At 41.6% G+C, this 25,364-nt stretch overlaps 1 protein-coding gene across 4 annotated transcripts in view; it reads left to right on the top strand.

The window, feature by feature from the left end:
- Positions 1–25,364, top strand: part of LOC105197770 (Fanconi anemia group J protein) — a 48,511-nt gene that overhangs the window by 22,117 nt on the left and 1,030 nt on the right. For 3 of the 4 annotated variants that reach the window (XM_011164305.3, XM_039454082.1, XM_039454081.1), the window contains 9 exons: positions 16,105–16,146; positions 22,890–22,992; positions 23,066–23,164; positions 23,236–23,329; positions 23,413–23,622; positions 23,797–24,054; positions 24,233–24,535; positions 24,609–24,917; positions 25,001–25,333. In XM_011164305.3, the coding sequence (XP_011162607.1) occupies positions 16,105–16,146; positions 22,890–22,992; positions 23,066–23,164; positions 23,236–23,329; positions 23,413–23,622; positions 23,797–24,054; positions 24,233–24,535; positions 24,609–24,917; positions 25,001–25,333 (1,751 nt within the window). The remainder of the gene's footprint in view (positions 1–16,104; positions 16,147–22,889; positions 22,993–23,065; positions 23,165–23,235; positions 23,330–23,412; positions 23,623–23,796; positions 24,055–24,232; positions 24,536–24,608; positions 24,918–25,000; positions 25,334–25,364) is intronic. The other variant, XR_005575639.1, reaches the window with a different exon arrangement.

Here is a 25,364-nt window from a genome sequence, read left to right as displayed (position 1 = left end):
AATAAATCGCATGCAATGGTTATTTGCAAAAGCCCAGTTGCCAGATTTATCTGTCAACAAATTGTATTTAAACTGTCGACCGCTCGTCACGCTTGCGCTTATATTGCATGCATTTTCACCGTGAAGAACTGAAATTTGCTTCCATTGATTTCGACGCGAGAGTATTAAAATAATCAGTCACCAATGGGAAAGAAATTTTAATATTTTTTTTATATAATATTGTTATTGTACGCATATGCACAGAGTCCTTCAGAAATGGATTATCTTTATGGGGAATATTTATTCTCATCGTCTGTGGATTTTTTGCGTATAATGTACGTGAAATCAGTCATTAAGTCTCTAAAGAGCTATTCAGGGATTTTCCTGTTCTTGACCTGAAATGAAAAAGGATATCCAACAGCAGCGTGTTTAACGCATTCAAGAGTGAAATGTCGCTCGGGCGCCATTACAGTGGCCATATTTACCCTGATCGTCAGCCTCGTAGGGGGTCTGTATGCTGGCGGTGTCCATACCCACCACGTAAGTGGCGTACAGACGCTATCAAAAGTACATAATGTACCGCCATCCCGGTGGTATACATTCACTATTCGGGATATATTATAATTAATGCGGATTCTAATAGCTATCGAAATTCATATGCTTTGCGTTGTGCATATTATTCATGCCATTTAATAGCGAAATAATTTTATAAGGATTACATTTTATATTCTGACATATTCTCTCTAATTACGAATAATTTAGCACTAATTGTCACAAGCCTAACTAATTGGTGAATCATAATTATTTTTCCAGACCCTCTTTTCCTTCTCTTTCTCCTCCTTCTTAGTGAATCACATTACTCTTGAGAGTTTTAAAATTAACGCATAAGAAATTTATTTGAAAAAATGGATTTGATTAACGCAGGGACACTTTTCATTTAACACATTTTGTTTGATAAACATGTTTTATTTAACTCATTGGATTAACCAATTCAAAACGATAATATCGCCAATATTCGAAAGAGATATCACTCAAATAAAAATTCCTCTCTTGTGACATTTTTCTCCATCAATTTCGAATTTCTTATTCTGTGAAATATCTTCTTTTTCTTTTAACGAGAGTAAACCAAACATAAGAGATCTTTTTTTCATGCGACTCCCGCGCTTCAGGCGTGCTGAAAAAAAAGGAGAAGATACGAGGAATCTTCTCCTAGTTTCTAGTGGAATGGCACATGCCTAACAAGTTACTGCTAACAAGCCGGGCGTTTCTTTCGCTGCTCCTTTCTCTCCATCCTTTCTTCTCATTCTTTCTTTTCCTTGAGGGAGCGAGGAAAACAAGCGGCCGTTCTTGTGCCATCGCGATAATAAGGCCGCGCGTTATATGCTACGATGGTTAGCGCAAACAGACTGTTAGTGAATAACGAAAAAGTGGATAAAAATTGTTCGACGTGGGCACAATGGCAATTATACTGCCGGGCGCGAATGAATCGCGACAAAGGAAATGGATCATCGAAATACGTCAAAAGAGCTGTAGATACTTCGAAGCCTTTATACTTTTCGTTATATGGTGATTAATTTAGATTTATGAAGATAAAATAAAAATTACAACCGGAGAGAATAATTTATGAAAAATGTCAAAAATTGAGGAAATGAAGCACTAGCTTAATCGTAAAATTCAAATTTTGAAACTTCAAGTTTCGTCGATGCATTGACAATCTTTCGTAATTAGATTGTTCCGAGATTGTCCGATCGAGAATTCGAGAATTTCTCCCGAAAGTAAAATCGGATTAAAAAAAAATCTGTATCATCGACATTGCACGTTGCTGTGATAATTCCGTGACTTTTCGAAGCGATTAACATTTATAGACTTACGTACAAACGTTACGGGGCGCAAATTACTGGCGGAATTAATTACGTGACGCGCGCGCGCGTTCCGTCGCAACGAGTGCGTGTAATGGGTTTAACGCGACGAGGCTATGGCCGAATTTACCCCAGATGGACGCAGACCATGGATTGAGATGGACTCCGTGTTGGGCGAGATGAAGAGAGACAGAGAGAGAGAGAGAGAGAGAGAGAGAGAGAGAGAGAGAGAGAGTGAGTATAGGATAGATAAACCCAAAGCTGGGAGAATTAGCAATGCAACCAGCCGTACATACTGCTTTACGCGCGCGTGCACGTGCCGGCTGACCAATCAAAGCCTCGCGGCACTCTATGAAGCCTATCAGATCCCTTATGTTTCCTAGAGGCTCTCTCGTTACGTGCGAGGGCGTCCGATTATGCCTGTGTACGCGTGTACGCGCGTGTGTACGTGCGCGTGCACGTTGCACGCCATACAGGGCGTCCCATTAACTTCGTCCCTTCCCACACTCAATTGAATTTTAATGCTGGCGATTAACTGCGCGACGCCGGCCGGCGGTTTATAATTTAAATACGACAACGCAGTTGTCGCCGCGCAGTTCGTAAGAATTAATTATAAACGGGCGAAAGTGTGGGTGAGCATGGCGGTAATCAATGCGCCGGTCATTTTAAACAAATCGTTACTCCGTGAAATATCGATGAGGGGACCGGCGAGCTTAAGCTTAACCACGGGACCGCGCGATGTCCGGTCGGTGAACGACCTGTCCCTTCTCCCCCTCCCCCCTCCCCTCCCCTCCCCTCCCCCTCTCCTCTCCACTCTTCCGTGACCGATTAATATAATCCTTGTCTAATTGCAAACTGCATAATGATATCGTCATGAGCCGGAGGAAGGTGCGATGTACATACGCGCCCAGGCAGGTTCTGGCTTCCTGGCCGCGGGAGCGTTAGTGCTTACAACGTGTTTTATTCATTCTGTCTCGCCATGCGTGATTGAATTTTAATAGCCCCTATTAATTGTACAGCTTTCGCGGTCGGAATATAAATATGGCAATGTGGTATGCTTCACCGCCGGATAATAATTCATTCCGCGTGCGTGAAACAGTCAATTACCGGACGATAATCGTTACCATGATAGCGGTATAATTTGTCGGCGAGTGTTGTGGCGGGTTCTCTGTTTTTAATTGTGTGCGATCGACATTTAATATTTCACCTATGTGGTGAAAAAAAGAAACAATAGTTTTTGCATACTACTTCAAAAACTATATTTCTAATCTAAAATACAATCTAAAGTGCGTTCTTTAAACAAAATTTTTTTATAATTGAAATGAATTTTTCGTAATTTGTAATCTATAAAGAAACATATGAGCAAACATTCTTTAATTTCTCTGTTGTTACTTTAATTAGTCGCTTAAGGATTAATAGTGTAGTATCGATATTATTCACAGCGTCTCCGAAAGAATCGGTCGGTCTGTATACCGATCCCTCCTAAAGATCTATTTTTCATATGTTTTTATGAGTTTTATTGCCGCGCCGGGAGTGCGGGGGCGAAATGTGCGTTGAAAGCGGTTAGACGATTGAAACCGGAGAAGCCGACGAAATGCTTGCCCTCTCGCCGCCGTTGATGAACAATGCGAATTTCAAAAGGCCAACTGTCACCCCCTCGCCTGACTTCGTTTCGCAAAGGAAATCCGCTCTCGTGGAGCGTGCGCTTTTAATTTTAGCAGTTTTTTCGTTAAATGTATCGATGATGCGCCCATATTTGACTCGTGTTATTTCGCATCGCGTATAATCCACCTCCGCCGTGAATCCACATGCCACTCTTGCGTTCTTACGTGCCACGGCCAGATCCTGTTCGGCGAACAACGTTTTTCTAACAACGGAGAATGAAGCGCGTTCCCTTTTTATTTTTAAAATCGGACACGCGTTAAATCGCTCACTTTTGTATCGCCGATACATCTCCGCGGTGGTTTCTATTTTGAAGCAGAGAAGAGGATGGAAATGGTAGCGCAAATAAAATTCTTCTCGCTCACGGCGACGCAAATACTGTCAGCCGGGCCGACGTTTAAAAACGCAATCGCCGTAACTGAAAATCGAAAGCTGTGCGCTTTCAGGCGATGTATCGACAGATCCATCTTACTTCTCATGGGCGTGCCTCGCCCCGAGGGGCGACGTGTCGTTTCGCGTTTTGAAAATCAACGAAATCGCCGACGGGCGAAGGATTAAATCCTGCAATGCTGCGCCCAAGCTTTTGGCAACTTTAGCCGCGGGCTTGTTTGCACACCTGAACTCTTCCCCGAGATAATTTAAGCGCGTCGTTAATAATGGCTTTTCCGCGCGGTCGTCTATATTTTTCAACACCGAGATCTTTAAAACGTTCACATTTATTTAGCGTCGTGCATATTTAGCGTCGTCGCAGCCCTAAATGCGAAAGCAGCCCCTTCTAGATGTTCATCCAATATTAAGATTGCGATGAGAAAGCTCATTGTATATTAATTTTATGCGACTGTTATTCGAGCGAATCGTGATCTATAAATATTTCATAGATCAATATTGGATTACAGCATTAAGTGACCAACAAATACGAACGATCATGAAACGTTGAAAGGATATTTTTTCAATGACTCGATGTTTTATTGAGCAGAGATATGAGTTGCGGTGATTAAATAAGGATATATTGCAGAGGGAGATATATTGCACGAAAAATAAATTGGACGCTCGCCCGATAATTTACTGATGAATAAACATAACGCGGACATTAATACCGGCACCGGTCAATAATAAATAAATTGGATGCGAAACGCGGAAAATTGTAATGTATTTACGCGTCATACTTTCGCGTGGCAACCTGCGTTTATATTCGCGCTCCGAAAGTTTTTATTAACTTCCGCGTACCGCGTAATGTTCCCACGGTAATTAACCCGGGACAATAATTCTCGCGGCTGCCGGGAATAACCCAGTGCGATCCAGTTTCTGTTTCGTGCGAAGCTATTTGAAATCAATTTGTTAAGTTTACGCGTACGCTGAATGAGACTGTATTAAATTCCGAAATTAATTTTTAATGCTTCTACGAGATTATTGTGTGCAGAGATATTTCGCAATTAATATATATTTTGCAATTAGTATATATTCTTTCAATCCTTTTAACCTGAGCTCCACTTTAGATTAGACTATACATGTACATGCCTCTGTGCGAATATTTTTATTATATAATTCCAAGTATTTTATAAATGCTAAAAATATTGGATTACATTTGCGGTAAATTGTTGCGGTCATTTTTTTATTATTTTTTTTACTAGTATTAATTTTTCTCTTCCTCAAAGGATCTAGAATTTTTCTATTTATATTCGAAATTTTTATCTATATTGCTTCTTGTGATGTTTCCATCACTGTATATGACATCGTAAGATTGATCGTTTACCGGGCTGCGTCCAACGGCAGGGCAGCAACGAATGGATGTGGAATCGGTTGTGTAAGGTTGCCATTCGCGAAACGACCGACATAGAAACGTTGCGCATCATAACAAACAGCGTCAACGCTTTTCGAAAAGATTGCAAGTAACAAGTAAACTCGTAATTCCGTTTGTGCGCGATGACATCAATTCGACGCAACCGGCATCCCGCCGATCGGCCCGGAGCGATCGGCGGACGGCCGGTTGCCGGTTTGTTTTTATTGAGTAGTTACTCCCGCGGAAAAAGAGGAAGCGAATATAACTAAACGCTTCGCAAAAGTACCCCGGGGGTTCTTTAGATCCCATCAATCGCGATCTGTCCGTTTTCATACGCCGATACGTTTATCTCTCTTCCAGCTTCCATCAATCGTCCGTTCACATCGCGCGAGTAACGATCGACTTAATACGATAGTTCGAAATATCGTTCTTGATACAAATTTTTATTTCGATCTGCTCGTAGTTCCGTTTTTCTATGCTCTCGCGACCAATCCAACAGCCAACTTTTCGATCTTTCTCGCACAGAGTGTACGAGAAAAGAAATTCGCGAAAGGCAAGAGGGCAGAACGTCACTATTGTTCTCGACTTACGCCGCCCTTTCGAATGATTGGGGCTCACGAGTGTACGCCATCGCAGGAAAAAAATTCGCAATTAATACGTCTCTCTGTTGTGTGTTGGGCTCCATTCCCCCGAAATCGAGTCGAGTCGAGTCGAGCCGTCGCGACGCCATTCTCCGCGGCGGCGCCGCGTCTGTTGGAAAAAAAAAGAGCTGGGGCAGAATCGAGGGAAGGACGAAATTTCGTAAATCGAGTTGGCCTTCCCCTGGAGGGTGTCGGTGCGTCTGTCCACCATATTGATCGTGGAGGCGGTAGATACTCTGCTTGCCTATATGTACGCGCGTGTATGGGTGCATAGAAGCGTTGTGAGTGCATGTGTACGTGTATATATACATACATACATGCATATATATATATATATATATATATATATATATATATATATATATAGAAGAGAAAATATATACATACACCTCTTCTCTTTATATATATATATATGAGCGTATATCATATACATATGCGCGTATGTATATATATATATGTATATATATACATATACATATATGTGTGTATATCTGTAACAGGACGGTTTTAGGGGTGGTTTTCACCCTCGAAGAGGGTAGAAAGCGGGGCGGAGGGAGACGAGCGAAGGGTGCTGACGCTGGCACGAGGGTGGGCGAGGGGCGGCTTTGCCGGCGGAGGGAGGGTTAGAGGGCTATCGGGCGGCGGGAGGAAGAGGGGTGGCGGCACAGAGGGTGGCTGGGCAAGGAGGGAGATGAGGGATTCTGGTGGCGTTGGAGCCGACACTCGCGGGTGCCGCCGTTACCATGGCTACCACCACCCTCGCTGTGAACAAGCCCTCTACGTCATATTGGCATAGTATATTCCCCGCACCATAAAGCCAAATAATCTACCGAGTGATCCAATCTGAGAGACTCCCTGTCTAACTCGCGCCCAGCCAACTACACTTTCGTTCGCAGATATTGAACATTCGCACGTTGGTTGTGTCATGTTTCCGCTTTTGCGCTATGCTTCAATGGTTGTGGTGGTAATTTCAAACATCTTTCCCTGAACTGGTACCAAAATTAATTATGTAATTGAAATAAATGGAATAGGAATTGTGTTAAATAAATAATTCTTAGGGACTTTAGACACAAGCGTATTAGATGAATTTTTATGCAATGTACGCTATCGGTACGATTTATTGTTCGATTTTGAAAAAATAACAGTGTGAAAAACATTTGTAAATTATAGAGAAATAACTTTCACAATATTGAGAAGAATTTGTACAAAGTAAATTGCATATTTCGAGAATGCAATATCCTATAAAGTATTGATATACTTTGACCGAGCCTTGCGGAGAATCCATAACACAACTCATATATTATCAATCAATACGCGATTAGCAGGTAAAAAAAGAACACGTAGAAAGAATTAATGTTAAACGTTTGTATTACGGTATTACGGATTGGTATTCGATGCTGCTTAGAACCGATCTTTTCGAAACTCAAGTCACACCGATCTCGGAATACACGCCAACCAATCGTGCATCTTCGATACACAGACACTTGATCAAATTTTCAGCGCGATGATCCATCGCGCGGACTTAACCGTTCGACGGCGCCATATTTGCACACGGCATTCCGCGCGTCATAAAGTCAAGCGGGCCACAGAGTGATTCATTCGGGGAGACTCCCCGTGGCCTCCATTTTCCGAACGGACAAAATTCGTACTCTAATTGCTACTTGATCATCGGCGATTACAAGTCGTTCGATGGCTGCCGATTGCGCCCGCGTTTCCGAGTGAGAAACAATAAATTGCATTCACAGCGTGAGATCTGCTCCGCGGGCCACGAACCGAAGTTACTTTGATCACTATCTCTCTGAAATCGGAATGCTTTGTTCGCGGTTGCACGTGTCTGCTTCAGGATATTGCTACTTGATAGTTGCGTTCGACGGCCGGTCGTGCATTTTGCAGGGCGAGAAGCAACGATTCGGAAGTCAAAATACAGTATGGGAAAAAAGTTTAGGCTAATATTATACGTTGCGTTGGACCGACTCGCGAAAATCAGAAATTCAAGCATCTCGCTTGAGCAGCGTATTTTTAAAATTGAACATTGCATTATGTACATCTCTCGCAATTATACAGAGAATGTTTTGTTTCTATTTTCTTTCTGTATCTCCTTTACAGTGACGACATCAGCGATTTGTGCTTTTAATGGAGCTTTTTAATTGAAGCACGGAACGTCAGTGCATTCGTAATTACAAATAATAAAATTATCGCGCGTGTAATTATGCCATTTCGAGATTGCAACGTTACGGCTACGGCACATTACGTCAACCTTATGCATTATTGCATACAATTGCTTATGAATTATGAAATTAATTAATTTCACATTCTGCGTTACATCGCGTCGCGCTGATACAAAGCCACAATTGGATGCTACAATCTCGCGTACCGATCGTCCTGGAAAATGTCATTTTTAAACCATGGTTAAAACTGTTATTGTTACTCGCGATGCACCTTGTAAAACGTAAGCGCGCAATAAATGAAATTTATCAAGTAACATTCAAACGTAATTAATTTAAAAAGGTTGAAAAAGTAATGCGTAAAAGAGAGATATCGTAACAATCTCTAACCAGGAATATAATCTATTTCTATGTTGCGTATTTCTGTTGTAACGTATTTCGATATTCAATTGAATGTATCTATGGAAAAGGGTATCGTTTTACTGGCGGATCTGCGAGCGGCGAAACGAAGTTTCAATAACCCAGTTTCGATTTTCAAATAATCCTCCCCGAATCTAAGCCGCGTCTCCTATCGCTCAAAAAATCTATTTGCTCGATCGCGAAACTCGATAGGTTTGGCAATAAAATGATTTCTTTCAAGTCAACCGTAATTCTGAACTTTTGAAAAGATTTCAATTTTACGGTTTACGACGCCGGAGAAATGACTCTCTCTCTCTCTCCCCTCTCTCCTTTAACTGCATTCTCCGATTGTTTCGTCTCATTAAGGATAATTTTTTATCTGAATTATTCATTCGAATGATTAAGGAGGGAGCAGAGACGAAACGTGGAAGAAGGAGTAAAAGCCGAGTAAAAATAAATAGAGATATAAAAATTACTTTGATTTGTGGAGAATTATCGGAGAAAACGATCAGAAGCTCCAATACTGCCATTTCGTTCTCCAGACGAGACAATAGTACAGCCGGGACAATGTTCCCCGCGCAAAACTTGGTCGCTGAGATATCTAGCCGGTGGCGCGAATCGTTTTCTCGCTGCTTCACCCACGGCCGGAGGGGTTGGCGGCGGGATGGCGTACGGGGGTGCACGCGGGGGTGGCCGGCTAAGCGAGGCTCATTTTGTCGGCGGCAGATATGGCGCGGCCCGCCGCCACCCCCAACGCCCCGGCCGCCTTCCACAGCCGCACATCCAGTGATGTGGGGTGCGCGGAGGTGACAGGGAGGGATAGATAGTTGAGCCGGGGATGGAACGGCTGGCTGGCGACATTATTAGACGCCCCCGGTGAGTCAGCGAACAGGGCGGCGAGGATGGGGGCGAACGACGACGACGACGACGACGACGACGACGACGGTGCTGGTGCCGCGGGGTTGGACGGAGGATAATAAGGAAAAAAGACGGTGTACGAGATGCTGCAGCAAGATATCGCGCGGCCGTCGTCGTTCCGCGCCGCGGAAAAGGCACCTGTCTGCGCGAAGAAAGACGCAATTTTCGCGTGCGTCTATCTCCGCCGGAATATTAGCTCAGCTTGTGATGGAGAAAAAGGAGAGACACCTTCCATCGTTCACAGGATTTAAATGTCGAAAAATGAATGGTAGCTCTAGAAAACAGTAACTAACATAATAAATGGAGATTCAGATACAGATATACGCCTGCTCGTTCGCGCATACAAACTTTTATTTAATTTTTTCTTTTTTAATTCAAAGAGAATTTAAATTCTATCATGTTACTTTTAGTCACGTGCAATCCAAAAATAATAGAAGTAGCAAAATATTTATAACATATTTATTGGAGTTGTTATAAAAATATTTTTTTTTATGTACGCGCGTACTAGAATTATCAAGACACATTGAACGGGCTATCGTGTCGAAGCTCTTTCGACATATTTCGCGAATTCCTTCGTTTCCCTTTCTTGCACCTAACAGGAAGATGGAGGAGCAGCCGGCATCAGCTAGATTTCATCGGCCAGTCGATAATGGTGCCTGCGGGAAGTGAGCAGCCCTCGAACGCTCCGGCAGAGTTCTTATTCCCGAAATTAAACGACGGCGGTTCATCCCTGCAACCCCACAGCCAGAGCTTTTATTTGATTCGCTATGCGACAGCCAAGATAGCCGACGCGACGCCGAGCATGGTGCTCATCCGAGCTCCCTCATGCTCGCGGATGCGGTCTGAAAGCTTTTTCGCCGCATAGGAGGAGGAGGAGGAGGAGGAGGAGGAAGAGGGAAGAGATGGAAGAGGGATGAGGCAGCGGCAGGGGGCCAGGGACGGGCAGGCGGGTGATGTTCCATCATGGGGAATGAAAATCAGGGGCCCCCTCGGGGCTCGGAATTAAAATGGCTGTCACACGCAGCCGGGGGTTGTGCTCTTCCTGCGGAAAACCTCGGTGAGAGGAGGCGGAGGTAGAGGAGGAAGAGGAAGAGGATGAAAGGCACCCATCCTCCCCCTCCCTCCGCTGCCGCTTGCCACCCTTTAACCACCCTCTTCCTACTTCTCCGACATTTTTTTGTTACCTTATTCTCTCTTTCCCGCTGGCTGCCTGTCTTCCTCTTTTTTAATCCATTTCTGCTCCTATCGGGATCTCTCTTTCTCTTCCTCTCTCGTTTTCAAGACGACCTGTCGTCCGCTGTTTGATCGACACCGATATTCGATCGCTCGCGGTAGCTATCGGCTATGGATATATCCGGACGTTAGTTAACGAGACACGAAGTTATAGAAGTTAAATATATAGTTACGCTAAGAAAATTAGAAAAGAGTAACTCTTAAGGGTGAGATGGTTTTTATTTAAATTGATATATTTTTTTTAATTATAGAGTTAAGAATAAACACACAATATTTACTTATATGTATTGATGTTATTTATAAAGTCACATAATATCTTGAAATATAATCAAAGCAACATTGTCCATTTGTTTTTTTACACGAAAAAACTAAATTGGATATAAATAGGTGAATATAAGTTTCGAGTGAGTTTTTTTAACTCTGCAAAATTTCTTTTATTAACTCTATTTTAGGTCACCCGGTATAATCTTACCGTATTTCCGTTGTAACCAGTTTCTGCGTCGTCGAGCCAATCTTGCCAAGGGTGCGTAGCTCCTATAGCGTTCCCCCTGTTACGCCCCATCCTCCCGTTGGCCCCCGAGGGGATCGAAATTAAAATGACAATGAGGGCAGATCCGAAGGGTGGCTAAAAATGCGTACCCTTGCCATCGTCCAATCAGCAACGAATCCCACGACGCCATCGCGAACCTTTCCCCTTCTGCCTTTTTTTTTTCCTGCGACCCTTCGCGTCCGGAGAAACGCCACGAAATGAAAACGCTTAAAGCGCGATGATCCTTCAGCGAAATCTCCAACCCCTTCCGCCACCATTACTCGCAGTCCCTTGGAAAAGTTTTCAAGTAATCGGCCGAAACCGAAAAGTGATTTCTACTCGGTTCAACAGCGGCGATTGTTATCGTTGAAAATAATAAAAATAATATTTCTCCGATGTGCGAAACGAAACGCTTCCATAAAACCGATTAACGTTTATTATTTAATCTTTGCCCGCGGTCTATGCACGAAATGGATTCCAATAACTACTATTATATTGTTTTCATAATAGGCTAAACTAAGTTTACTTATTCGTCACTTAAGGAATATTTGTGATTTCTAAAGTGGAACGTTCTGAGTTTTATTAAAAAAAAAGTTAATTTTACGTGTAATGTTTTTTAATTGTTTTACTGTTTTTTTTAATTGTAAATATACGTATATATTTATTTATTTATATATGTATGTGTGATGATAAAATTATGTGAAATTTTAAAATCGCTAAAAATGTGCGAGAAAAGATGCGGTCAAAAAAATGCGTAATTGTGCTCGAAAATGTACGCAAATATTTTCCAATCGTACAATGAAAGCACACAGAAGGCGTAACGACGAGCGTTCGGCGCATAACCATTGGTTTCTCACCTAGCGTGTTTGAATATTTCCATGAATATAAAAACGCGATTCTCGTATTCGCATGAAATACTGATTTCGGAACTACGTTTTTTTTCCATTCTCGAATATTTCGACAGGATGATATTTCACGATTATAAAATTTTTCAGTTACACTCGGTGTCAGTCAGTCAGTCGTTTCACTCGAACTCGTTTAAAGACATCGTCTCAGAATCATGTCTTTAATTTATAGAATTATATTTCTTGGTTTGTTATCAAATTAATAGATGCTTAGGAGCAATTTAATAGATAATTCTTACTCTAATTAACTAAATTAAACATACATATGCACACGCACACGTGTTTATAAAATATCTGTTGATGCGACGATGATGTTGGATTGCCGCGTTGTCGCGAGTCTCTCTTTCATTCTTTCTGCTCGCCATTGCGCCGGTCGCAGGACCGCGGCATGACGAAAGATGCAGGCGTAAGAAAAAAAAAGCGAGTTGACGTACGAGAGAAGGTTGGGGGAAGGCGATGCAGAACCAAGAACGGAACGAAAACGATATCCCGTCGGCACGTGCACGCGGTTAAAAAGGTTCACGAAGTTTCGTCGCGTCGGCCGCGGCTCGGCCCGGTAAAAGCGGAACCGGCTGTCGTGATACGGATCTGACCAATCATAAAGGCTGCACATATACAGGCGCATAATGGCCACTCATTCATCCATCCAGGGTCGCGCAGCGGAACAAAGGCGGAAATTAGTCAGGTTCGTTATGCTTATTAATTGACTGACATTTCCGTCATATTATTGTACGGCGAATCGGAAATTGCTCTCTCGTACGAGGTCCTCGAGAAACCCGGTCCCGCTTCTGTACGCGCGCGGTGCTATTGCTACGGGGCGTAGGTAGGTTTCGTTGAATGGACAAAGTCAACGATCTGAAGAAACGTGCCGCCGCGCCGCGCCGCTTCCGTGGGTAGCTTCCGCGGTCAGATTCAGAAGTAAGATTACGAAATTATCGTGCCCATAAGAACTACGATGCAACGAGATGCGCCAATGTGCGGTGTATATATTGAATATATTGAAAAATTCCATCTCATGGAATCGCCTCTCTCTGCGAAAACATCATTCGTCGAATTTCGATTTAATGATAACACTATTCCAGCATATAAACGACGAAAATGAAGAAAAAATGATCTTATCTTTCGATCGAGAGTAACAAATTTCCAAAGAGAATCTGAACGGAAAAATGTTTTGAATGGAGCCAATTTCAATATTTCTGTATTTTGGAAAATTTCTTCATAAGTAATGTTAAGAAATGTTTGAAAGAAACGAAAAGCAAAAGAGTTCGATAACGCTTTTGAGGGAGGAAAAGACGGCTTTGATGATGTTTTGAAAGAATTTCGAAGTTAAGCTTAACGTATAGGCGCTTTTCATCATATATGCGATTTCCGCGATAATTATATATGTACGTGGGTAAACATAAATTATTGATTAATATGGCGCGTCTATTAGCGATAGTACCGGAGGAAAACGATACGAGCGGAATAGATAAAAGAAAATGAAGCGCAGACGAAACGCAAGATGCGACTCGAGTGAATCGCAGAAAAATTGCACATAAATGAGAAGTTTTTCATATAACGTATGTTAACGTATAAAAGACACAAAAAGACATGACAGTATCTATGCTCTGCGCGCTCAAAGAGAAAAGCATTCGTGTACGAAAATTTCTTTTTCGTGCGCGTGGTGAGCCGTTATCATGTTACGTCTAAATATCCTCTATTCATATCGTTAGCCAACGTGCAAAAAATATCAGAAATGTATACTCAATTTTTTCTCTATTATTTTTCATGGAAAATCAAAGACGAGGGGATTTTGATGAAGGTGGAAGAAGATGACTGCAATTTATTGTATTTTCCTCGTCGCGTTTGCGACATATCCCGTAACTTTTTCGTGCATGGCGCGCCGTCGTTTTTAAAAATTACCATCTTTCGACACACGATATCTCGTTATCTGTTACCTGTGAATATGGAGAAGAATCGAAAAATGCTGGTATGATACATGAGGGGATAAAGCAATTACGCGGATTCACTAATAACGATGCCCGTTCTCTCTCTCTCTCTCTTCTCTCTTCTACTCTATCTTCGTTAAATATAAACCGGTCGAACAATGATTTTCCGTTATGTTCTAACAACTATAAAATTGTTATTAGCGTATTTCAAAAGTTTTTCCATCACCTTCTTCTTCTCGAAGGGATTTAAATTTACATACGCGATTACCTCGTGCAATTATGTGTTATCTAAAAAAAAGAAGCTTTCTGTTTTTATGCGTGCGATAACTCGTTGGGTCAGAGAAAGCCCTCTGTAAACGCGCGATATTCTATCCCGTATTCATTTTATGCACCCCTCGCGAGAAATCGGTAGAAAATGGCGACCGGCCGATTCTGAAAAGGGTGAAGGGCTCGTATAATGGAGCTCGGGGATTTCTTAATGATGCTGTCGTTGCTGACGCCGGGCTCTGCTATGTTTATCCTCCGCTAAGGGACGAGACACGTGATAAAGAAGGGGGCGTATCGGTACCGCATGCAGCTGTGTCCCATATCATGCATCTATATCCTTGGAGGGTGGTAAGCTATATCGGTGAGGGAATAATGCCACGGGGGTGCCGGAACGGTTTCATTACACGGCTTCCCGAGGGATAATATCCCGAGATATCTCTCCGCGGTCGGCGGAGGTGAAATTCCGTGCCATCAACCCACCTCGCATGAGAGATGAACCCTCTGTGCGGCGACCCCTTGCTGAAGGAGCATCGGCCTGAGCAACCCCTTTGGAGGCAGAGCGCGTTCGAAGCGAGCAAGGGAGGAAATTGCAGCAGCCGACCACACTTGGGGCAAGGGATCGCCATGCGGCGACAGAAAATGGCCGATGGCCTCGGTGGTGATTGCAAATATGAAGGCGCTATTTTAATAATGCTACAGTCAGAGCGAGTTACACGCATACCGTTCCTGGCATGTCTATTCTCTTTCGAAGCTATAGAAAGAACGATACGCAGCGAATTCAGTAACACACCGGGCGCTATTATGCATTTCCAGTTCCATTCTCTTTTGTTCCTAGATAGATGGGATTTTTAAAGTTGAAGAATATGCTTAACAGTTTTATTTTTGGATGTATTACGAAATTATTTTTGTTAAATAAAAATGACGGAAGAATCTCACGAAGATGATCGCATATGAAACGTATTTTTATTTTTATTTTATTTATTTTTTTTTTTACGTCGGTATCCTTTGAAGCTGCTGTCGTACGTATATCGCCTACCTCGATGCCATTATATCACGATCGCGCTTCCGCGCGTTGCGATTAGTATTTAATACGCACAATGTATAGGAAAGGGTCCTTTTTCCGTATCAGATGCGGGGCGGGCCTTAGACCAGTTATTAGGCCGCGCTGACAGACCCCGTATAATCCTACTCTGCCTCTCGTAATGTACAGAATGAAAAATATAATGCCTATTAGCGAGGATCTTTTCAGCGCGGCTCGTGTTGCCCTCGGGATTTTTTTTCGCTTTTATTTCTTTTTTCCTCGCATCGGCCGCGCGTTGGTTCGCGCGTAGTAATTTTCATTTCTCCCTCTCCACTTGTTTTGCCCCTAAATCTCACCGACAGTTTAACTGACAATAAGATAGATCGAAAAATAATCTTTTTTTTTTTTTTTTTGAAGAATGAAATCGAAATAAATTGTTTATAAGAGAACAATAAAAATAATATTAAAACAATTTAAAAAAAATTATATAACTGTATTAAACATATATAACGTATTTATTTTATATATATGTATATTTAGTCAAAATTATAGGATTCATAAAATTAAAAACAATCGAAATAAAAAGTGTGTAAGCTTCGCCGTACAAATTTAAATTGTAACAAGAATGACTCGATAACGAGATCGAAACACTTGTGTTGCACTGTTTGATTGTTTTAAATATATATTTTGTATATCTTTTTATTTCAATTTTTGATCGTACCGAGTAATTTAAAATTATAAAATTTGATTCACCAAAGAAGTACGGTTTTCACTAAGAATTTCCATTATTTTTAATAATATATATTTTTCTGTTTCAGAAAAATTATGTCAAGAGAAAAACGATAAGCCGATCGACGTTGGTAAGTCTAACAGAAAAAAAGCATTCTTTTTTTATTGTTTTTTCCTCCATACGTCCTACCGATACTCCTACCGATCAACCAAAAATGTCGCTCGCTTGAAATTCACCTATTTCACCTGTTACATTTAAAACACGAACGGATACGGTGGCGCGTTTGTTAATGAAAATGTTGCCGAGTTGATCGAAAGAGAGATTCCCGTCAGTTTTACGTGGTTTAGTGGATACATTGTATCCTCGAACACGAAACGAAACGAAACGTTGCGCGAGCGTTCCAGGTGTCTGCCTCTATTGTAGTTGGCGATACTCGAAAAGCACAAAGCGAATATGATGTAACATAATTCGAGCAGTTCAAGCGCGAAGACCCGCCGCAGTTATTATATTTAATACAGCATCCCGATCTGCTAGCATCTGCCCGCGGCGCGCTTCTTTATCACGAACGGAAAGGATACTCTCAAGAATTTAACGTGTAACAGCGTGACGAATGTATTTGTGCAATCAACACATATTTTGCTGTTGAAATATTCTATACGCTTTTGAAGATACTGTCAATATTTTGCGAAATTTTAAACTAACTTTTAACCTGATTTTAATCAGGAAGAATGAATATACTTTGCAGGGGATATATTCTTTCCTTATATATTTATTCGACACTTAAAAAATTTGTGCAAAATTTCTCTGTCTATTTATCGACGAGGATAAAAATGAAGAAAAGAACACGCGATTATTTATTCTTCAGTTAGCAATGAATGCGTAATAGATTGTAAAAGTAATTTAACGGCGCATCGCAATGCAGACTATAGTTTTCGGTTCGTTAGCAATCGCGAGACCGCACGCGGATTTGCTCCGGTGAAAATTACTATGCATTTTGGCATAATCAACTCATATATTATTTGTAAATTACGGTTAATGATTATCATTATCTTCGATTTGAATGTAACTAATGTTACATTTGCAACACTAATATACGCACTGTCCATTATTCATGAGCTCTCGAAATAATATCAACGTACCCGCACATCTCAACGTGATCGAGTGTGCATCGAACTGATATATAATTCAATAACGGAATCATTTACTCTTGATTAGCGCGATTTTGCGCGAGCATTGCCGCGCTCGAATCTTCTCGCTAGTTACATTTCGACATATTTTTCGAGAGAGCAAAAAATGTATAAGAAACGTAACGTTATCTCTCTTTTTATTGCCTCGTGAAGAAAGTTGGAGAGAAAATTTAATTCAGAGGAGCGCTTCATTTTCTACGTGAGACGTAAGGAATTTTCCTGGCGTTAACATTCATGATTGATCATAGTTATGCAAGAAACGTTTAACCCGCATGAAGTCCGTTTCCAGAAAAATGCAAATAATATTTGATGTGATTTAAAAACGTAAGTAGAAACTGTTTTTTTTTTTTTTTATTATTATTAATTTTAGGCACATTTTAGGCTTGGATCTTTTCCGTTTAACGTAGAAAAATGTACGGACTACCCGCTGATTATAATTCAAAAATTATAATTTTGTGAGTTGGAGGTTTCTTGCATAACTATGGCCGATTATAATGAGTATCTTGATGTCGCTAGATTTAATAACTGGTGTCGAAGCATGCGATAGAATATATTTCCGCTCGATTCCCGTCCATTACGCAACTTTGAAAAACCATCGACGCAACCTATCGGCGGTAACATTACCGACCATACGGTACTGGTAGTCGTCGCCACTACCTCCACCACCCTCGTCATCGTTGTCGTCGTCGTCGTCGTCGTCGTCGTTGTCCTCGTTGTCGTTCGCGACCTCATATTCCGCTTCGCGAGAGGGACGTGTCGGGGGTTGCGTGGCAGCGCGGCAGCGCGGCAGCGCGGTAGGGTGGGTAATGTCGGGAAATGCAGCTAACGAAGTTTACGAAGACACTTAACGGAATTACGCTCTCGCTCGCAATGGTCCACCCCCGCGCGCGCACACCGTCCAAGCCATCCGCCCCAAACCCCAAGCGTCCCTTTACACTTTTCCGGCGACAGGAAGGTCGCGTTAATTACCGACGGAGGCAAGAAGCCGGGGAAACGGTGGCAAGATATTTCGTCCTCGACGTCGATGGTTACGAAAGTCGGCTATGGGGGCGGGCGATGAAGGACGACGAGGGGGTGCCGGCGATGTGCGGGGAGGAGGGCAGCAGGAAGTGGGAGCTGGTCGGGAAGGGGTTGGTTTGCGCTGAAGAAGGGTGTTATTGACATGGTGGGTGTCGCGTCGTCGGCCATCTTGGGCCGCCGCGGTCTCCCCGCCGCCGTCACCTCCACCTCCTCGTTTTCCTCTTCCTCGCCACCGCCGCCGCCGCCGCCGCCGCCGCCGCCGCCACACCGCCACCCTCATCGTCGCATTCGCTCTGCTCCCCCATCGCGTCCGAAGGACATCCTTGTGTTCCCTTGCACCGAGTGACATTCGGGCTGCGTGCCCAGCCTAACCTGCCCGGCGGACGCCCTGGGCCACCCTTTTCGACCAACCCCGGCAACGAGCTGCGAGGGTCCCGGGGGCTGCTTGTCGCCATGGCGACCGAACCCTCGCCCAACCCCCTCAACCAAACGCCGATTCCCTATCCCTCGGCACTTCGCTACCCTCTTCCGCCACCCCTTCCTCGTCGCGCGCGTCGTTCGCGCTGCCGTCCTCGTCGCCAAAGAGAGAATCTTTCGATATCCTCGTGCGCCTCTCTTTGACGATCCTCTTCTTTTTCTTCTCGTGCTTCTTTTGTCTTCTTTTTTTTTTACGTTCCTCCTCCATTATTTCTTCATCCTCTTTGTTGGATAGCTAAATGCCAATCTTCACTTTTTGGAATTGTTGTTGTTCCTCCTTTCTTTTCTTCCATCATAGTTCATTTTTACCAATATCTTTCTCTTCTCGAATACCTTCGAATTTTCGTTTTCTTAGTGTTTTTTTTTTTTATTCTTTAACATGCTGAAATCATGTAATAATATTCATGTCTTTGCCGTTTTCTCTTTTATTACTTTTGATATTTTTCAATCCTGTGTTTCAACACAATATAATGCCTTACGATCGATCTCACTTCTTGTTTTTGATTATTTTAATAAATTTAATCTATTTACATTTAAACTAAGAAAATTATAATCATTCATAATTATTTTCGTTATTTGTAAAATTACACTTTTAAATTATTTTTACCAAAACGTATATTTTTCTAAGTATTTAATACTTTAAAAGAGCATCGCTTGTATTTTTTGTTTAACCATAAAACTTTATACGAATTCAGATTTTTAAATCTTTAAGTTATTCTCTATCTTTCGAATTGTTACTGTTCTTCCGTGCAACATTAGTGATCTGATAAAAAACCGGCGTACATTATTAATAATCGATACAATTAATGGTTAACAACACTTCCCTATATTGATTAAAAGGAACATCGGCATTTCGCTTAAAATGCGAGTTGCGGTTTTAATGTTATGCGAATTTAATGGCCCGCGCTGATAAAAAAATGTCTGGCGGTATTTGGAATTGACTGGTGGCGGCTTTAATTCCTCTAATTATATCGAAGAGCCGATCTTGGGCAAACTGCGCACGATCTTCCTTTTGTTGGGGGACCCTTTATCAAATATTCTTGAAGGTACAAAGTTGCCCAGCCTCCAACCCCACGGAATTGGATATTAGGAAGGACTTCGTCATGGCTTTTGTCTCGTTTGGCCACAAAGTTTCGCGAAACACCACAATCCCGACCAATTAGCAGTGATTTCCTAAAATCAAGCCATAACCGCAAACTAATTGGCACTTGACATTCAACTCACTCTCTCATCTGTCGCGACTCTTAAACCACAATTATCGATAATAAATGCTCCAATTAATTGTATGCCTCAATTAAAAGAGTCTTCAGAGTCTTTCAGAAGATTTTTCTGACGTGTTGTGTTCACTGCACTCCTTTTTTTATTATCTGAGAAATAGAACTGATACAGTTTAGTTCTATCTCTGAACATGTATGGAAAAAACAGTTTTGTTAAAGTATCTAAAAATTTAGCTGAGCACAAATCCGAAAATAATTTTGTTAGACCATCAAAATAATTACGTGGGATTCTTAAGCTGGTTGCAAAAACGTCAAAAATGTTTTTGCAACATTGCTCATTATGCTTAAACGTTCTACGAGACAATTATTTTAATGGTCCATAATAAAATATTATTTTTATAAATTTGTATCTAGCTAAATGTTTAAATACTTCAGCAAAACTTTCACTATCATTTGCGAATTTTTCTTATAGTGAAGTATAAATCTATTTAATTATACTGGAATTTTTATTTGTATCAAAGTGTCTTTCTTATTGTTAGAAAATCAATAAGAAGGTCATTAATATGATAGTAGCGCAGAGTCCATTCACAACCATTGTTTACGGCACGGGATAGAATTTTTAGCGTTCATTGCATTCGCGTAAAAACATCGGCGTAAATACTCGATATATTGAGAGCAAAGTATTGACGTTCCAATGGCGTTGAAGTAGCTTAAGTACTCTCGGGTTCCGAGACGTGACGGAGCGTTCGAATAAACTCGGCGATTCGACCGGACCGTGTTTTCGCCATGCCAGCTGCATTGCGGCAAAACAGAAGACGCCTGTCATCGGGAACGACGATCCGTAGAAGACGCATCGGAATGCGATTCTGTAAACCGCGCAACGTGCGTCCATTCACGGAGCCGGCGTCGCCGCGGCCAGCTGCGGTTTTAAAACACTGGGACGAATGTGGGTGATCGCGGAGTGACAACGATTCGATTAATTAATGCCGGTGGAAGCGTCGAGTTCGTGCACGGCGATAGAACCGGAAGCGTGCGCCGAGCGAGTATAAAAAAAAGGAGGGGGAAGAATCGCGGTCTTTATGTACGCGAATCAACTGTTTATTCAGCATATAGCGAAAACGAGAGAAAGAGGAGAAAGAGATGAAACGAGAGTACGACGGGAGGGATTCGGGGGGTGGGGGAGGGGGAGGAGAAGCTGCGCGGGGGAGGAGGGAATGCAACAGCAAGCGCGAGTGATCGACGTGAAACGAGTTCATTCATGCTTGGATGTTGTAATCCTGAATGGACGTAGAGTGGATCGAAGCTGTGCGATTAGATTGGATTGACTTAATAATTCTTTTTTTTTTTGTTTGTTTTTTTAAATGTTACTCGTGGGCGATTTTTATGTGGAACAGTGATGCAAAAGTTGAACTTCCGGCATGAGATTTGTTTCTCGTTCATACCTAGTAAATGTAATCGCGCGGTTCTCTTGGCCATTTAATGATGACGAATACGATTTTCGTATTAGATGTGCAATTCGAGATCAGAGGGCTGTAATTAAAATGTCGAATTTAATATTAATAAAAATAAATATGTATATTCTTCCGTGAATTAGAATTAATTTTTGCAGATCAAATCCCACGAACGTGTCCGTCGTACGAATCGCGGTCCGCGTTAAAATCCAGACTCGCGAGCAAGGTTAAAAGGGCACCTCTCTTCTATCTCTCAAGGGTGCGATAACTTTCAGCGTCGACTGTATCGCTGGATGATGTATCCCCCGGGGGTTTTCTCCCCTTGGGTGTTGGGGTGTGTTTCGTTGCCTGGCAACGACACCCTCGAAGTCCGCGCTCTGATTGGCCCCGTCTCGCTTTTCCTGTCTTAGCCTCTCTTCTCACCCCGTCGCCAATCAGACCCCCTCGCCCGTGCTACCGTACCACCCGTCCTGTGCTCTCACCGATGGAAACCACCGTCGTCGTCGGGGCGAAGTGCACACACACACGCACACACACACACACACACGCACGCGCGCGCGCGCGCGCAGCGCGCGCACGCACGCACACACGGACACGGACACGCGTCCGCGTCCGCGTGCAGAGAAAAAGAAAGAAAGAAAAGGAAACACGCTGCAACGCGTCTATGCGAACAGAACGCGAGGATGAATTAGGGGGTAGTTCGGCGCAATGGCGCAACATCGGTACACGTACGTGATAACGTACACATGGTGAAGCGACGCAATATTATCTCGGATAAATAACGCGAATCTTGTTTTTTTTTTTTTGTTACTCTCGCGTTATCGTACAAGAAGAATATGCTGAAGAGAAAATGCGACTGCGCACGTTTCTTTTATATATCGAACCTGACTCTTTACGAGCGTTTAATTCCCCCTAATAATGTACATCTTAGCCGTACGTTTCTTTTAATGCCGAGCAGAAAGCCGGAGGGTGTATCTCTAGATAACTTGGGCGAAACTTGAAACTAGTTTCGCGGGATGAGATACCGGAATCTTATTTGCCGTAGATTCATCCGTTCTAAATCCGATTACGAGTAAACCGCCGTTTTGTCGGCTCTCGATGTCATTGAGAGTCATTTCTATTTTTACGGCTCCGTAAATTGTACGAAAGGATTAAGAGCGATTCCATTGGCTTCCTTTTCAATGCCCTTTTCGAGTAGCCGGCTTGTTGTCGAGACGGCACAGCGCTACGAGAGGATTAAACCTTCTTATTGATCCCGTTCAATGGATTCGTGCCCTTTCACGTGCCAGCATTCGTAATGTTTTGACATCCTTTGCGCTCGTCTCTTCGCTTCTCCTTTGCTTCCCCGATACTGAAAATACATCCTCTCGTACCTCTAATTCGATATTCGATAATAAAATTTATTTTTCTTGACGAAATATACACAGAAAAGTTATTTTTCTTAAAATATCTATTTTTTTAAATTATTTATAAGAATTTTTATAAATATTTGTTAATAATTATTATGTGTTATTTATTCAGATGGGACAAGTTCATGCATTGATGAGTCATTAGACTCATTAAGCCATAATAATTTGTTCCTTAATAACGAATTCCACGATAAAACGAATTTTAACAAAGACATGTAAGTACATTATCAATATGTCAAACATTTTATCTAGAAACGAATACTAAAATTGAATGCTCCTTTACTGTAGGGCACAGAAAGTGCCAAAAATATATTACGGGACACGAACTCACAAGCAAATCGCACAAGTAGTCAAAGAATTGAAGAGGACTGCGTACAAGCACAAAAGGTAAAGAACTCGCGAAATATTATTCGTCTTATTAAATGAATGTCTTATATTAAATTAAAGAGTGCTTTTAGAATGACGATACTGAGCAGCCGGGATCACACGTGCATTCAGCAAACCAACAGAAACAAGAACGATTTGTGCAACGAGCTACTCGATCCGCATAAGGTTTCTATAAGCGTTATATCGTACTTACAGAAGTTGAAAGTTAAATAATTGCGTAACGACATTCTCTTTTTACTTCTGCGCAGAACAAAACATGCCCGTATTACAATGAGCACAGTAAGAAAAAAGCGTCGATATTTGGCAGTATGCCAACTCCTTGGGATATCGAAGATTTGGTTTCGTTAGGCAATAGCATTGGTGCCTGTCCATATTTCGGGGCGAGATCTTTGATGACCAAAGCGGACATTATCTTTTGTCCGTATAACTATATTCTGGATCCAGCGATTCGCGAGAGCGTAAGCTTAAATAATTGCTAATAAAGTATGTAGGAAATGCTGTGAATTGTAGCAAAAATACTTTATCAAATTGAACATTAATCGTTCAAACTTCTTTATCTCACAGCAGCATGAAATACGATTTTTTTACAGCGTTACACATCAAATAATAAAATACGTAATTAAAATATACAGATGCAAATCCGTCTGCGAGGCGATATCGTGATTCTCGATGAGGCTCACAATATCGAGGATATATGCCGGGAAGCTGCCAATGTGATTCTCAGAGATGACGAGATCAATACTGCTATTATGGATTGTCATCATCTTTCAGCCGTATATCGTGATAAATATCATGATCCCAATACCGCGGCCGTTTATGATACTATAGAAAAATATTTCGAGGATTTTGTAAAATTCATTCAAAAAATTGACGTTGAACAAAATAAAAATGTGAGCAGATACACTTATCAAATAATAAATTACAATTTTATTTCGTTTTTACATTAATTTTGTGTATCATTATGATTTATTAAAATTTTTATTTAGCATATCTCAAATATTTATTACCATTTTATGAATAGTTATAATTGTAATTTTTTCTGATTTTAATAGAATGTGTATGTTTTAGGATTTTAAAGAAATGACTAGTAAGTGTTGGCCTGGCAGCGAATTTCAGGTATTGCTCGACATACATAACGTCGGATGTCCTAAATTTTCCGATTTTCATAACGCCAGTGACATAGCTATAGATGATTTTATAACAAATATGAAGGAAGAAAGGCATAATAAAATAAAGCCCACTATTACGAGAGATACTAAAAACATTCTTGAGCATCTCTGTTTGGCTATAGAAATGATTACATCGGATATTTATGCTAATGATTACAGGATATATGTTGTAGAAACGATTGAAGCTTCAAAGATTAAGCCTGTATGTCTGAGTAATTTGATGTAATAACGCTCTGCATAATTATATTAAACATTACGTAGTCATTTTTTATCAGGTAACCAAAAACAGCTGGCTATCAAAAAATACTGAGAAGACAAAGATACGAACTCTGAAGGTGATATGTATGAATCCTGCTGTAACTTTTGCGCCTTTGGCTCGTGATACTCGCTCTGTGATACTCGCTTCGGGTACTTTAACGCCGACTACGTCGTTCCAAAGCGAACTCGGCACGAAATTTCCACGTATAGTCAATCCTAATCATATTATACCGAAGGATCAAATATATATAAGATGTATACCACGGGCGCCAAATGGACAATCTTTTAAGGTTGTATATGAGGAGGTGAACAAATGGACTTTTCAGGTAAGGAAAAACAGATTGTTAATAACTTTATTTTGGATAACACATGTATACGAGAATCAGTTAATCATTTTTATTTTATTTAGGACAACCTCGGCAATTTGGTTATTCAAGTATGTGACGCAGTACCATATGGTGTATTGTGTTTTTTTTCATCTTACCACGTAATGAATACTATATGCAATAGATGGAAGGAGAACAAGATGTGGGACAAACTCTCCACGTTGAAAACCATTTTTATGGAGCCGAAAGATCATAGAGAGAACCACCAAGTCATGGAAGAATATCGCAGTGTAATTGAAAAATCGTCGACTCAATCGTTTCGTGACTCATGTGGAGCTCTCTTGTTTGCAGTTTTCAGAGGAAAGATGGCAGAAGGAATCGATTTCAGCGACAATGAGGCTCGTTGCGTACTAGCAGTAAGTAATATTCTTAAGATTAAATTGATCT

This window comes from Solenopsis invicta, chromosome 10 (assembly GCF_016802725.1).
Source record: "Solenopsis invicta isolate M01_SB chromosome 10, UNIL_Sinv_3.0, whole genome shotgun sequence".
In the NCBI taxonomy this organism is placed as follows: Eukaryota; Metazoa; Arthropoda; class Insecta; order Hymenoptera; family Formicidae; genus Solenopsis; species Solenopsis invicta.
The sequence above is the reverse complement of the archived record's forward strand: the minus strand, read 5'-3'. Positions and strand labels throughout refer to the sequence as shown.